Source organism: Rhineura floridana, chromosome 2, assembly GCF_030035675.1.
Source record: "Rhineura floridana isolate rRhiFlo1 chromosome 2, rRhiFlo1.hap2, whole genome shotgun sequence".
Classification (NCBI taxonomy): domain Eukaryota; kingdom Metazoa; phylum Chordata; class Lepidosauria; order Squamata; family Rhineuridae; genus Rhineura; species Rhineura floridana.
The window spans coordinates 229,222,431-229,238,789 of record NC_084481.1 but is presented as its reverse complement, the minus strand read 5'-3'; the positions used below and the strand labels follow the sequence as shown (position 1 = coordinate 229,238,789).

Genomic DNA, 16,359 nt, shown 5'->3' with positions numbered 1-16,359 from the left:
TGGCAGTTGTAGTCCACCAACATCTGGAGGGCCGAAGGTTCCCAACCCCGGCTCTATGGCTTTCCTTCTAGCAATAAACTTTCATCTTTTCCAGGCATTTTAGCATGTGTTTTTAAATTGTTTTAAATTTTTAAAGTGTGTTTTAAATTGTATTTGTTTTAATGTTTTTAGTTACTGTAAACCACCCAGAGAGCTTCGGCTATGGGGCAGTATATAAGTACAATAAATAAATAACTAAATAAAACAAGCAAATTAAACCAGTAGACCTGTGCCGCTCTGGGGATCGACAGCAGCGCTGGGGAATCTCCAGCCAGTGGGCCTAATCAGGTCTGCCTCGTCCCTCCAAATGGCCTGTGAGGTTCTTACAAACCACGCCCACCTGCCACTCTGGTGAAATCATCTGGCATTACCTGCCTGATGCAAGCCATTTTGCTATGCATGGGGATTTATTTATTTGCCACCTCAACGCACCTGACTGTGGCACATTCCAGTCAATTACTGTTTGGATTGCTGCTTTCTGCACGGCTACGTCTTTCTTAGGCTCTGTAGCCTAGGCCCTAGTGCAAGGGTGGCTAACCTGAGGCCCTCCAGACGTTGCTGGAGTACAACTCCCATCATCCCTGATCATAGGCCATACTAGCTGAGGCTGATTGGACAGGGGCCCCTCCAGACAGCTGTTTTCTTGCAGGTGTCTTCTGCAACATGCTCTTGACACAATAGCAATGCATTAGCGGTGGATGTATTCTGCTTTAGTATGGTCTGCAGTGCTTCCCCAATGCTACCCACACTATCGCTGCGCAGAAGGGCCAGACCATGGTATTTATTTCTTTATTATTTGATTTACATCCCACCCTTCCTCCCAGCAGGAGCCTAGGGCGGCATAAAAAATGGTATAAAAAGTTGCAGGATTTCAGCAGGAAGTTACAAGATATGCTCTGGTTGGAACTGAAACAGTGTGACCACCCAAAAACGTCAGGCACAAACAGTACTGGTCTGCTCCGAGACCATCATGAGCAGAAATAATCACAAATGCGTAATAAAAAAGGCATTTGAGGGGCCCTAGGAGTCCAACAACATCTGGAGGGTCACAGGTTCCCCACCCCTGCACTAGGCTATTAATTCCTTGAACTTGAGATCTTGGGTTTGAGCACTTGATGTCCAAACTCTGCTATAAGAGGTTGGGAGAAGCCTCCCCACCCCCACCCCCACCCCCACCCTGCAGGCACACCAGAGTAGGTGCATTGCCAGCTTTACTCATGGAAGTACTACAATCCTGAGATACAGGGAAAACCTGGGGGGGTTCTCTAAGCCAAGCCTAACGCAGAAGTGCTGAGCCAGAAACACAATCTCCAGATTCCTTCTGAAAGCTTCCCTTCTTGAATACACAAATCACAAAATTGAGTGAAGGGGTTGAGGAAGAACACCCAAGAAAATGAGTCATGGATCCATCCTCTTACACGGAGTTTGGCAAAGCTCATTGACTGTCTTTTTAGAAGCAGACCTGACGCTCTAATTCCTAGATGCACCATTTAACAGAGGTTGAGAGGTTGCATTTTGCTGGAACTGTGTGAGGGCAAACTCTTATCGGTATGCACCATCTATCAATGAAACAAGAGTGCATGGCCAGGAGTGATTTTAATTTCACCCCTTGTGCGTCTTATCAAGCTAACTCCTGGCAACATTTGCTCAATGAATCATTTCAGCCGAGGACAGAATGGAAGTGCTGAGGTGAGCCAGCTCACATTGCCTTGCTTCGGTTAAACAGGGCTCAAGTTGTGCCAAGGCTCAGTCCCTTGGCAAAAGAAAAATGATTTAGAAGAGTGCACCTGAGAGTCTCCAAAGTGCCCTCCCAGGACCGCTGAGAAATTAGGGTCAAACTCTAAACCGCTGGGATCGAGGAGGGTCAGGGAAGGTACACTTGATAGAGAATATGGCTTATCAATGGCTACTAGTCATGGCTCTGGGCACTACCTCCAGTATCACAGGCGATACTGTACCTCTGAATATGTTGCCAGGGAGCATGAGCACAAGAGTACTACTGTGCTTATACCCCGCTTGTGGGCTTCAGAGGCATCCAGAGTGCTAGATTAGACGGGCCTTTGGTCTGAACCAACCCAGCTCTTACGTTGATCCTCAAGGCTCTGCCTTTTTTTTAGTAAGAACTTTAAGAGCAGAATTTATTGTATTTATTGATAGGGGAGGAAAATGGTCAGGCTAATTTTGGGGGGGGTGGATTCTGTCCATGCATCTTGCATGAGTGCTAGAAAAAAAATATCCCAACAGAATGGCTGTAACAGTGTTGGCATCCATTCATAAATTTTACAGAAGAGCCCTTTCTGTAATTAGTAGAAAATGATTGCAGTATGAAAGAAAGGAAGCAGGCATTATCTCCTCGGGCCTTTAAGTTCTACAAATATGCTTTATTTTTAAGTCACAACTGTTACCCAATTCCCACTGCCACCACTTTTCTGCGGCAACGTTGGCAAAGGGTGTGTGGGCTGTCCTTTGCTACAACTACAGGCCTGGACTTTCTGAAACTGGACTGTCCTTCATTTCCCTTAGCAGAGAGAGATGCAAAACCCGTAACTGGGATGAGGGAGTGTCACAGAGTCCTAATGTCATATTCCATGCTGGAAGCGGTTAGGAAAGGGATAAAAATAAAACCTCAAAATAATAACAATGCCTCTATACAAATCTATGGTGCAACTGCATTTGGAATCCTGTGTGCAGTTCTGGTCACCTCACCTCAGAAAGGGTATTGTAAAGCTGGAAAAGGGAACCAAAGTGATCAGGGAGCGTGAAGCAACTCCCCTAGGTTACAACATTTGAGGCTTTTCTGTTTGGAAAAAAATGTGACTAAGGTGTGTATGTGGGAGAACATGAGAGAGGCTTATAAATTATGCATTGTGCAGAGAAAAGAGGAAGTGGACCGAGAGAGGATTTTCTTCCTCATATAAAACTAGACTGGCTTCAGCCAATGAAGCTTATTGGAAGGAGATTTTGGAGAGACAAAAAGAAGTCCTTCACCCAGATCATATTTGCTACCACAAGATGTGGCAAAAGCTGCTAGGTTAGATGGCTTTAAAAGGGGATGAAACGAAGGCCCAACCTGTACTACACCTTTAAAGCAGCATCATACCGTATTAAACCGTCATGGCTTCCCTCAGAGAATCCTGGCAACTGTATTGTTAAGGGTGCCGAGAGTGGTTAGGAGATCCCTACTTCCCTCACAGAGGGGCAATTTGAAGAGTTCTCTGGGAAGAGGGATTGATTGTTAAGCCACTCTGGGAATTTTTAACTCTGTGAGGGGAACAAGGTTCCCCTAGCAACTCTCAGCACCCTTAAGCAACCATAGTTCCCAGAATTCTTTGGGGGAGGCCATGAAAGTGGGATGATACTGCTTTAAATATACTGTGGATGGGGCCAGATTTATGGAGGATAAGGCTACAAATGGCTACTGGTTGCGATGGCTGCATACTACCAGAATGCCTCTGAATACCAGTTGCTGGGGAATACAAGTTCTGATTTTTCACTCAAGTGCCAGTTCTCCCCCATACCGGAGGCATCAGGCTGGCCTCTGTGGGGACAAGGATGCAGGACTAAATAGGCCTCTCAGCTGATCCAGCAGGGCTCCTGCTGACATTCTCATGCCATCAACTTGACCAAGTTTTATTACAAGTTCATTCACAGCGTGACTTGGCAGACACTACCTTCGTCTAGGAAACCGCAAATCAAACACACAACAGTACAGTCTGAGTAATAAGCATCCCTTTATTCGCCAACACCATTACAAAAACTGATTACATTAGCAACCAAAAAAAGAGGGGGAGGGAGCGGGAAGGAGTGTTTAATTGAAGGGGGAAAGTCAGAGGCTGCTACTCCCCAAAAATGTAGCTAAGTAAAACAGTGTAGACTGTCAGTATTAAAACGTCGTTTCCTGCTGTCATTACTACATCAGGTGGGTGTGTCTGAACAAGTTTTACTGAGTGTAGTAAAGATAAAAGGTTACACATTTACTGTAGCTCCAGGAATGTAAAGCTCTAATTATCCAAACTGTTTATTTGTTTATTTATTTATTATAAAACTAAACTCTGAAGGTGTCTGCAGAGTCTTCTTCTTTATCATCTTGTTTAAATCAGTAGTCTAACAAGGAGTAGAAAAGACAAAACTCTGTTCAGTGTTTGACGAAGTAGAAAGGGTGAACACATAAATAAGGCTTTAATTTGGCAAAATATAAAATACAGTGCCTTCTGCTATCCCCAAAATTAACGATCTCCCCATGATTTCATTCTGCAAAAGAAAACAAAGCAAAGCAAAGTTAAGCCTGGGGTATCTGAGAAAAATAAATATTACAAAATATTTATGAATACAGAAAAAGCAGTCATAAACTTTAAGGTAACGTAGTAGTTGCACATAATTAATCCAGAGAGAAGAAAAAGTGAAGAGAAATAAAGAGGAATAATGGTGGCCTGGGAGAGGGCTTTCTCTGTGGCAGCCCCTAAATTCTGGAATCCCTTTCCAACAGAGGTGTGTTTAGCATCTTCACTGTATTGCTGTAGCCATATGCTGAAGGCGCACCTCTTTACCCTGGCCTTTGACAGTTGAGGAATTAAGTGCATCATTGCGCTGGCACAAGCCAGGATTCCCTCCAGTGCAATGGGATTTTCTGCCCTTCTCCCATCTATCTGCTCCAGAGAGCAACCCAGCCTGGGATTTTATGGCAAAGGGCAGGTAAGAAATCTTTGATGCTTTTTTATAGGAATCAAGTTGTTTTTTTTTTAAAGGAAAAACTGGAACAGATGTTAATATTTCCAAGTGGGATAGCTTTTGTAAGTCCAAGAACTACTATTGGAAGGAAAAAAACACATTCAAACCCCGCTGAATATTCACACACATTCAAGATCAAAAGCTGACTTTCAAAATTAGCTTCTCCAGAGTGGCCTGAACTGCATATCATGATGATTTGGCATCGACACACACAAAGCTGAAAAACTCCAGACTGTGGTGAACTGAAATGCCAAAGTTTGCATTTGCAAGATCACAGCGGGTGTCCCTTCCTCAGAACTGATTCTGGGTCTATGAGAACAACTCAGAATATGGAGATGCTTCGGCCTAGTCTGCACATGTAAAAAGAACAACATAGTACAATTTTGAGGTGGTAAGGAGGACTATATCACTTCAGACCTAAGGGGAGGGAGACATTCTCATATGTTAAAAAAAAATCTTTCCTAGCAAGTTAAAAAAAAACCCAGATAGGAATGGGCTGTAAACCTCCTTTCCTGATGTGTTATTTCACACAGGGAAACATTTAACAATGGTATCCCCCTACTGCAGCCCTGAAATGGTAGACCACCCTCCTGCTTCATTCTGCTGCCACTGGAAAATCTTAACCGTCTTGATCTCCTTAAGTTTCTCTCTGTACCCTCTGGAGTAAGTCCACCCCAGGGAATATAGAGGGTGACTCTCCTACCTAGTAGCTGGTAGTGTTCTTTTCCTTTTGCAAGCATTTGGCTGACTGACGCAAGCAGCTTCTTCAGATGGGCAACATCTTGGCTCAGACTCACGGCTATGTTGAGGCTGTTATCGGGCCCTGCCTGAAACAGAGAGGAGGGGAAAGGAAGGCGTTAATTAACAGCTTGCGGGTGGGGTGGGGGAGATTAACATTGAACTTTAGGCAATGGACCAGAGGCAGGAGGGGCTTCTGTATCTAAGGGTGCCCACATATGCATCTCAGCCCTAGCCTGCACATGCAAGCCAACGTGCTACAAAATGGCTCAACTCCTCCTATTAACCAGAATGAAAAGTGGCGGGTAGCATTGGAAAAGGTTCGGGAAAAGGCGACCAGAGTGATGATGGGGAAGGAGCAACTCCCCTGTGAGGAAACATTACAGCATTTGGGCTCTTTAGCTTAGAGAAAAGGAAAGAGGTGACATAACAGAAGTGTACAGTAGGGCCCCACTCATATGGCGGGTCACATTCCGGACCCCTGCTGAAAAGCACTGAAAAGCAGAACTCATTGAATAGAATGGCACACGATGCCCGAAAACCGCCGTAAAAGTGGAACAAGCGCCGTATGAGTGGGGCTTAAGTCTAATTGCATCTAATTGAGACTGCCGCATTAGCGAATCGCTGTAAAGAGGGGCCCTAGTGTATAACATTATGCATGGTATGGAGAAAGTGGATTGAGAAAAGTTTTTCTCCCTCTTTCATAACACTAGAAGCTGAATACTGGAAGATTCAGGACAGACAAAATAAAGTACTTCTTCACACAGCGCATTGTTAAGCTATGGAACTCATTCCCAGGGGAGATGGTGATGGTCACCAACTTGGATGGCTTTAGAAATGGTTTAGGCAAATTCATGGAGGATAAGGCTACCAATGGCTACTAGCCATGACGGCTGTGCTCTGCCTCCATGGTCGGAGGCAGCGTGCCTCAGAATAGCAGTTGCTGTTGCACTGAGGTCCTTCTTCCCAGCTTCCCATTGGGGCCTGGTTGGCCACAGTGAGAACAGGATGCTGGTCTAGAGAGGCTGCTTTGGCCTGATCCAGCTGCAGGGCTCTCCTGATGTTCTCTCTTCTGTTCCCTGAGCGTACGCCAAGACACAAGGGGGCAAGGAAGCTCTAATCTACAACCCCAACCCCTTATATCACAGGAAATTTCAATCCTTCCACCTGAAGACTAGCATGTCAGGGGAGAAGAACAGGCTAGAACGCTTTTCTCCAACATGCTGTTTTTTAATGACATGCTACTTTTCTACGTGTTGTTGTTGTTGTTATGTGCCTTCAAGTCGATTGTGACTCACGGCGACCCTATGAATCAGCGACCTCCAAGAGCATCTGTCGTGAACCACCCCGTTCAGATCTTGTAAGTTCAGGTCTGTGGCTTCCTTGATGGAATCAATCCGTCTCTTCCATCTCAATCCATCCATCAATCAACGTATTCTACGTATGGGGATTCATTTTTAATGGAGGATCATTCACTTATATAACAACCCCCTCCTCCTGCAGGTCATAATGTGTGTACAGACTCTAGAAGCAGAGCAAAAGGCCTCCAGGTTCTCTGTACTGGGATCCATCTTGATATAATTGCAACGGGGAGGGAAGCTGGGCTGCCAGTGCAGTACCACACAGCCACCTGCTGGTAGGACAGGGCAGCACATGGCCAAGAGACAGTTCCATTCACCCTGTGGCATAAACCCCAGACACAAACAAACAGTGCTGCATGCCACCTGCAGATCTCCAAAAGGGACCTCCCTAAGGATGTGTACAGCCTGGGCCTAAACAGGCATCATTCTTTTTTTCACTGACGATCACTCGTGGCCGAGTAATATTGTCTTCCCAGATAAGGTCTTTAACGGTGGGTCCGTAAGTGATTTGTGCAGGCCAATTCAGGATCCACACAGCCTCCCCAGTGAAGACATAGGTTTCCAGATGGAAGATGAGGATTTGCTTGATGTGCCTTCCATTTTCGCCCTGTACTCATGCTTCTTCAAAGTCCACAGCACCTTTGATAATAGCCAACCTCCAACTGGGACGCTCATGGACCAAAGCTTTCCAGTTCTCGATGCTTATGTTACATTTTTTTAGATTACCTTTGAGAACATCTTTACACCTCTTTTGCTGTCCACCAATGTTCCATTTTCCATCCTTAAGTTGGGAGTAAAGTAGCTGCTTTGGAAGATGGTGATCAGGCATTCGAACAACATGGCAGGTCCAGCGAAGTTGATGATGAAGGATCATTGTTTCAACACTGGTAGTCTTTGCTTCTTCTAAAACGCTAACATTAGTCCGTCTGTCTTCCCAAGTAATTTGCAGAATTTTGCTTGCGGTCTTCATCAGCATCTAATGGTGGTGCTTAAGCACTTAAAATAGTTGCCTGCTGGTTTTTGGCGAGTTTTAACCGGAGAGTTGAGAGTCGTTCATTAATGCCTGTAGGAACTTCTGATAAGAGCTTCACAAGATTATTTTTAATAGCAAAGCCTACTATAAAGTGATGCCAAATGGGAGGAAAAGGCATGAGCTACTGCAAGGCCTAGATGCAGCCCCTGTGCTACTCTTCTGCCAGTGGAGCATCTGCAATAGGAGCCCGTTATGTACTGCAGTTCAAAATGAGGAAGCACTCTGGGACTTGATCAGGGAAACTGGGGTTCAAGTCTAGGCAGCGATGAGTGTGAAGTAGCACTTTGAGCCTGTGCTAATCTCCTGAGCCCTTGGTTTATCTGCTTAATGAATATTACATCTTCCAGACTCTCTGTAAAAGCACAATGCATGCACAACTGTTGTAGAGTGAGACTCAAATCCAGTGCATTCTAGTAGGTAGCCAAACGTAGCCATTTGGCCACAAACACTCCCCCCCCGAATGAACTCTGCTGCAGCTTCAATGCTGCTAAACGATTCTGCTAACACCCTCACATCATACCACATTTTGTTTACATGCCCAAGGAAACACTCACCGTCTGTGAGCAGACATCACTGTTTTCGATCACATTGGTGTCCCCCACAGCTTTTCCTATTTCCTTTTCTAAAGTCCCCAGTGATTCCTGGGCCTTAAGAGAGAAGCAGCAGATTCAGAAATGATTTATAATATAACAACATATATAAAAGTTACAGATATAAAAACAGTTAAAACAATCTGTGTCTGTGTTGGAACTGCTTTTCAATGTTTTTAAAGCTTTTAAAAATGTTTTTAAAGCTTTTAAAAATGTTTTTAAAGTTGTTTTGTTTTAATATGTTTTAACGTCTGTTTCTATGATGCTTTAGAGTGTTTCTAGTGCTTTTGTTTGCCACCCTGGGCTCCTACTGGAAAGAAGGGTGGGATATAAATCTAATGATTTTTAAAAAAAACTAATAAACAATTTTGTATCTCCAGTTACACATAATAGTTTAAAACAACAGCACATACATAAAATCAGTTAAATCCAATACAGATACCAATTGGGATGAAAATCTCCATTTAGAAAGCTTGTTGAAATATTAAAGCCTCGGGCATCGTTAGTGGGCTATTAGGAGTGGCAACGAGAGAATTTCCAGGTCAGGAGACAAAAGCAGAATGCTGATGACTTTTTAGAACGTACGACTGGCTACAGCTCCCTCTTCAGCATTCCTGGGTGAGCCCTGTAAGTGAGACCAATCTTACGAGCTGCTGTTCCAGACAAATACAGGGATTTATTAGGGTGAGCCAAGGTTTCATTTAGGCATTTGGAGGACATTAGTTTTATGTAATGCTTTCACCCTTCAGCCCGAATACTCCCAGGGCATCTAAAACAGCCAGCAAAAAATTATAAGAGTCAGATAAACCCATGAAAATAAGCACAGATTAAAAAGGCCTTTGTCTGGTGCTGGAAAGACAGGGTGGTACCAGGTAAGCCTCCCTGGGTGGGTATTTTTTTTGGGGGGGGGGAAGACTCCACAACTGAAAGGCTTTTTCTACAGTCACCTCTTGACTAATTTCTAAAATGGGGGTTGGGAGAAAAATTGGAGACCATCTGAAATGCACAGACAGGTTTGACATGGGAGAAAGTGAACTTTCAGATCCCAGGTCCCAAGCTAAATGTGTCTTTAAAAATAAACACCAGCACTTTGAATTGTCCTTGGAGAAACAGACCAGCAGCCAGAGATGCTGTTGGAGAACTGGTGAGGTATGTTCCCAACAGCCAGCCCCCTGCTCATAACCTAGAAGCAGCATTTTAAAATGACATTTGCAAATACCCTTAGAAAGAAAGCCCCACATACAGTGTATTGCAGTAGCCTAGCCTGGAGATTACCCAAAGGATAGATAACTGTAACCAGGATTTCTCTGTCCAGAGGGAGTCATAGCTGGTGCAACACTCCAAGCTAGTGAAAACCGAACTGTGCCACGGACAGCGCAACAAAGCTGTATCTTTGAGCACCCCCAAGCCACAGGCTTTAGATGGCCTGCTACACCATCCAGAACATGCTGAACACTACCTCCCCAGGCAGACAAATTGCCAACCAGCAGTGCCTCCACCTTGTCAGGACTGAGTTTCTGATTCTTTACCTTAGGCAAGTCAGCAGCTAGTTTCTGCCTCTCAGTCTGATCAATGTTGAGCTTGGATAATGTGTCATTCAACTGGGTTTTCAGCTGTAAGAGACAAGACAAAGCCAGTTGAGCACATCATTCCTGCGCTGTAGCGGCACTTGGGAGGAATAGGAGGGGACTACGAGTTCACACATGCGCAGTGGAGATTAGTCAACAAAAGTGTACTACAAGGGCAGTCAGGTGATAAAGTGATGCCACCTGTAGAACAGATGGGGGAAAAAAGACAACTACAGAAACTACAGATAACTATAGTGGTTAGAACCAGTGAGGAAGCCCTAAGCAGATCCCTTAATTAAAGCCTCACTAGCATTACCAGAGCACTTCCACAAAACATTTCACAAGTATCTATCCACTGAACATAGGGTTTGGTTTAAGGCAGCTGTGCCCAACCTGGTGCCCTCTGGATAGTCTGGACTGCTGTGCTGGCTGGTACTGACTGTGGTCCAAAACATCTGGAGGGCACCATGTTAGGGATGAATACTTTAAGGCCTCTGGAAAAAAACAAGCTGACTATAGCCATTGATGTTCAGCCTCTCCAGCAGCTTCTGCCAGGGAATGGGCAGGACATCCCTTTAAATGACTAAAATAAGCTAGCCAGAACTTCTGGTATCTTCATCATTTTACTCGCATGGATCCAAAACTCTTGTTCTCCCCAAATCTGTGGCTCTATAATAAGTACCACCACCACCCACAAATTAAGTACTTGGTCATTATCAGAGTTTTTAAAAAATGTGACTAAATACAGATTTCTGCATGTGGAGATACATAAAGCTGAAACCATTCCCACCTGAGAATGACAAGACCAGGGATGGGGTGGGGTAGGGGAGTCAACTTTTGTAATGAAACTTCCCTATTCAAAATGATCTTAAAACTTAATCTCAGGCTGCTCAAACCTCATTTCTTGGTTCTGGAAGACTCACGACAATCTAGTCAGACAGCTCAGCTTGCAGGTTATATTAATTCCCAATACACACAGATGATGATCCTCCTCCTCTTATCATTATCATCATTTATTACCCACCCTTTACTCTAAAGTCCTAGCGCAGGTTACAGCAATTTAAAATAGAAAAAAAATCTTAAAACAAATTACAACCACATAAGTAGGGTGGGTCCTAAAAATATACCTCTCAAGTGCCAAAGGCCAGGGTAAAAGAGGTGCGTCTTCAGCACTTGCCAAAAACTGCATAGTGAAGGTGCCAGGCACACCTCGGTGGGGAGGGAGTTCCAAAACTTGGGGAACTAGGATGGCACAGCTATGTGGAAACCATTCCCAGCTGCTCCCAGCCATGATGCCAGGCTATTCAGCTAGACAAGAGCTGGTCTGGTCACTCTTCAATGTCCAAGCAGCAGTGGCTCACATGACCAGCAGGTCTGTGATTTTGGAATCCATAACTGATATGGAGCATCCAGTTGTTCTCTGTCCTTCCTCTGAGAATGCACCTTGAGCCTCAATCAGTTCGGGGGGGGGATGGAAGGGCTACCCCTCTGCAAGTCAATAAGCTGTATTATGCTGTGTTCTGTGCCCCTTGCCTATTCTAATATCTTTGTATGTAAACAAAAAAAAGTAAGCTTTTACCTTCCAGCAACTGGAAATGTACAGCCTAAAACAGAACCTCCCATTTGCTCCGAGTCTCACAACTCCACTTAACACCCACTTTAGACAAATCAGCATTTCTACTTGTAGCCAAGCCCATTTTCTCCTGTATTCTGTGAAAGGAGTTTGCTAAACTTGCAAACCATGAAAACATTAGGGCTTTAGGCAAGGCGGGTGGGATGGGTGGGGAGGGGGAGGAAATATAGACGCTTAAGCTCTAATGTTGTTATGAAGAGGCAGAGAAACGCTAAAAAAGTAGTTGCAGCAGACAAAAGCTGAGCTGAAGTGGTTAGCAGACAGACAGGATTTGGAAAGGTTTCCCCACTTTGGAATAAGATGTATTCAGTGGAGGAGAGGCCTCTTACCAAATTTAACTCTTCATTCTGTCTTACTGCTTCAGAATATGAGTCATCAAGTTTTTTCTGCAATTCTGTCAACAGATCTTTGAGCTGAAATGAAGTTTTCAGAGGCTTTAGGATGCATCTCCTTTTGTCACCCCCTTTCCCCGTTTCTGCTCATTTGTTAGAAATCACAAGCACATGCCTCTTTGGGTTGCAAGCAGTGCATCCCTGGGCCATCCAGATTCACATGTGCATTTGAGAGAAAGAGCAAAAAAAGATGCATTATTCAGACAGACAGTTTACCTCTCGGACTTCTGAGACATACGTTGATCGCTCTATTTCTGCCTTCTCCAATTCATGTTCCAGTTGTTCTAGTTCCTTTTTAAGCTGTGTAAAAGTAAAGAAGCCACAAAGTTATACATGTGTATCAACTTTGCTTTCACATATTTCAATTTGTTTCCTTCAAGCTGAAAGTCAGTCTTCTACTACTAAACATAAACCAATCATTCGCCAACTTTGTTGATTCTTGAAATGCTCGGAGAACTTGATCTATCAGCCTCTGATCTATCTTTAAATAATGTTCTTGGCAGCTTGGTGGGTATAAACTGAAAAAAAAAACCCAGCAATGACAACAGTAGAGTGTTCATATCATACTGGCCATGTTTACAGGTTCTGATCAAAATGGTTGCTATTTAAGCTACAGTGGGGGAGGGGGTAGTTCATGGCCTATATCCAGCTCCTTAGTTTTTTGTGCCCCTCCCACTGTCAAATTATTGAGCGCTCCTGTGGATCCCTGGCTGTGATGCTAAAATATTTGTGTGCCCCCCCCCAATTTCTTTTTAAAATTATATTAAAAAAACACTTATTCACAGTTCCTATAGGTCCACCTGCTGTGATACCAAAATGTTTTTGTGCCCCCTCTCAAGATTTATCAATCATTTAATTAATTATTGCACAATTATTGCATATCCCACTTTTCCTCCATGGTGTTCAAGGCTGTGCATACGCTTCTTTCTTTCTCTGCTTGCCTGCTTTTACGCTCACGATTCTGTGAGGCAGGGTAGAGGGAGAGACAGCGGCTGGCCCAAGGTCACTTACTGAGCTTCATGGCTGAGTGGGGATTTGAACTCTGGTCTCCCAGGTCCCAGTCTGACACTCTAACCACTGCACCACACTGGCTTCTGCATTATACCATGCTAACAACACATGAATGATTAAAAAAATGAATTTAAATAGCGTAGAAGAGCTGATGGTCGTATTTTGGAAGGCAGCCATGATAACTGCAGGTCTCACCACACCTACTTTTACACTTTGACCACACACCCACTTTGACATGTTGGCATGCACCCCCCTCCCCTGAGGAGTGACCATGGGTCAATGCAGCCCTTGACCTAAAAAAGGTCAGCTACCCGTTCTATAACAGACTGGTTCAGACACATCCTTATCTGATATCCTGATATTTGATATCCTGACACTTGATATTGTGGCCTGGTTCAGACACATCCTCATTTGATATCCTTGCTTGTCAGGAATTGTACAACAATAGTTTCCCAGTTCAGATGTCATGGGAAGCTGTGGTTTAAGCAACTAGGAAATATTTGCCGAAGACAGGTGCTGAGGTGAGGGAGGAGATGGGGCAAGCAAGGTACATGTGGGCTCATTCCTGGTCTGATTAAATCACTGTGTATTGAACTGGAATCATTATGCCTGAACTGGGCCATTCTACCCCCTCCCCATCACCCCTGTAGTAGACGTGGGTTAAAAATAACACTTGACATAGAGATTTGACAAAATGAAACATACAGAATCAACTCCTTTGACTTCGTCCTTTAACCTTTCTACTTCCTGCTCCAAAGGAGCGACCGATGAGCGCATCTGCAATTAGACAAAGTATACACACAATTATCATTCAGATGACATGAGCATCTTACGCTTCAAGGCTGATAAGGGACAACTGGTGGCTCTTGCTTTTACTAGCCTCCTAGTGGTTTTAGGTTGCTGCTGCTTAACATTTTAATAGGAAAAGTATTGTATGAAGTAGAGCTTCCTCTTGTCTGGCCTGAATCTACTTCCAATCAATTTTTGTTAAGCAAAATGGAGTTCTAGTACTATGAGAGAGGGAGATGTTTCTATATTCACACCCAGCAAATTGCTAACAATTATATAACCTCCCAGTCTTTCATTTATATTAATATAACCCCCAACAATTTTAGCTTTTTCCTCATAGGAAAGCCGCTCTAGCATTTTAGTTGCCCATAAAACAGAAACCTCCACTGTCAAAGGCAGTATACCTCTCAATGCCTGCAGCTGCTGGAAACTGTAGCAGGGGAGCGTGTTCAGGATGCTTAGGTCCTGCTAGAGGTGGTTCCCATAGGCACCTGGTTGGCCACTGCGAGACCACTCATGTCTCGCTTGTGGGCTTTTTGCTGGTATCTAAGAACATCAGAATAGCCCTGCAGCTGGATCAGGCCAGTGGCCCATTGAGTCCAGCATCCTATTCTCACAGTGACCAACCGGATACGCTAATGGGAAACCAGAAAGCAGAACCTGAGCACAAGAGCACCCTCTCCTCCTGCAGTTTCCAGTAACTGATATGCAGAGGCACAAAATAGCCATCATGGCTAGTAGACACTGTGAGCCTTTTCCTCCATGAATTTTAATCTGTGGGAGAATAGGATGCTGGAGCAGATGGGCCTTTAGTCTGATCCAGCAGGGCTCTTTTATCAGGTCCTTAATTGGAAATGCCGAGAACTGAACCTGGGACCTTCTGCATGCAAAGAATGTGCTCTGTTACAGAACTCTGAACTAGTTCCTTTCAAAAGAGATCTTAAAGCTATTTCAAAAAATCTGACTTAAATCTTCATTAGGTCGATGGCCACTGCAGAAAGGTGTGTCTTGATGGCGGCTCCCAAATTATGTAACCAACTGCCTAATTTAATTAATTAATTAAATAAATTGTCTGACTCATCTATTCAGGTGTTTGTTTAACCCACCTTTTTGGTCTATTGGCCTCTTTTCTGACTATCTACCTTTTTGGTCTATTGGCCTCTTTTCTGACAAAAATTGTATTTTTATATTTCTTCTCCACTTCAGAGATTTTCACATTAAGGAACAGGCTATGCATTTTCTATATGGGTTTTTTCTATAAAACAGAGCAGCCAGTGGAGCAACCTTCAAACTCTGAGCATAGTTGCATATAGTGCTCTCCAAGAAACTGCACCTTGATGCTGGAAATGCAGTGCCCACAAACCTTAGAGGGTGGAGAGAAAAAACTCAAGGCTGAGAGTTGGATATTCCCCAAATACCTGTTGAAGTTCCTTCTGCGATTCTTCAATTTTTATTTTCCATTTGCTCTCCTCCTCTTCCACACTCCTCTGTAGTCTCTGCAAGATTCCCTCCTAGCAACACAGAATTTCAGTTACCTCAAAAGAAAACTGAGGAGGATGGAAATTCACTGGACACAACCAGAATTTACAAGGCTCCCCCCTCCTACCGTCTCTGCGAGGACCACTTTATACTTCTCGCACTCCTGCTGCAACATTATGTGCAACTCTTCCGCCTCCTTCAACTTCTGCTCCATGAGCTGTCGAGGCAAAAACGTTCCATGTACATTATGTGCAGGTAGGCAAGACAAAGCGCCCGGTTTGCTCTGATTGGCAGGGGTGGGAGATATATGGCCTGGATCTTAAGACATGTTAACTCCAGGAAATTCATAGAAGGAACGTTTCCCACCTCCACTTCCCCCTTACAGCCACCTGCACCCCCTAAAGACTCTGGCGGATGGGGAGGCCCTCCTGATAAAAGCAGAGTGAGGTCTGGGGAACCTCCCTAAATCAGGCTTGAATCCAAAATACTTTAACTGAAGGACATTCATGAGAGAAAAGCTTTCTGTCCCCCCTTACTGCCATAGCCCCTTGTTGTGCTTCAGTCAACATTGTTTAGGAGGGCCTTTCAGCCCTCTAGAGAGTTTTTGGGGGGCAGGGCAACACAGCAGGGATGAAGGGGTAGGGATAGGAAAGACTCATGAATAAGTAATAATCCACCTATCCGATGCCAATCAGGATAAATGAAGCCGTATTTCAGAGTTTCATTTTCCAACACCAAGACATAAACGTTTTGAGAAGCAATGAGTTTCAAGTACAGGATGAATCTGCACATGGAGACTTTCCTTCTCTCCTTGGCTGCCTGTTAAGCAGCTGCTTATTCTAGCAAAAGCAAGGATGGCCCTGTGGTTCTTCTCACTCTTGTTTTAGCCACATTCTTACTGATAAGCACAGGAGGCCCTCTTTGCTTCTTGTGATCTCTTCGATGAAGTCAGCAGCCAGGATTGAAAAATGCAAGATTCTGAAGATGCCCCCAGATTC

At 44.2% G+C, this 16,359-nt stretch overlaps 1 protein-coding gene across 6 annotated transcripts in view; it reads right to left on the bottom strand.

The window, feature by feature from the left end:
* Positions 1-3,751: 3,751 nt before the first annotated feature.
* KTN1 (kinectin 1) overlaps positions 3,752-16,359 on the bottom strand; it is a 146,339-nt gene continuing 133,731 nt past the window's right edge. For 4 of the 6 annotated variants that reach the window (XM_061612465.1, XM_061612464.1, XM_061612469.1 and 1 more), the window contains 9 exons: positions 15,489-15,578; positions 15,301-15,393; positions 13,799-13,870; positions 12,299-12,382; positions 12,020-12,103; positions 10,019-10,102; positions 8,454-8,546; positions 5,471-5,594; positions 3,752-4,290 (listed from right to left, as the gene is read on the bottom strand). In XM_061612465.1, the coding sequence (XP_061468449.1) occupies positions 4,286-4,290; positions 5,471-5,594; positions 8,454-8,546; positions 10,019-10,102; positions 12,020-12,103; positions 12,299-12,382; positions 13,799-13,870; positions 15,301-15,393; positions 15,489-15,578 (729 nt within the window). In that variant the 3' untranslated portion in view covers positions 3,752-4,285. The remainder of the gene's footprint in view (positions 4,291-5,470; positions 5,595-8,453; positions 8,547-10,018; positions 10,103-12,019; positions 12,104-12,298; positions 12,383-13,798; positions 13,871-15,300; positions 15,394-15,488; positions 15,579-16,359) is intronic. The other 2 variants (XM_061612467.1, XM_061612470.1) reach the window with 1 other exon arrangement.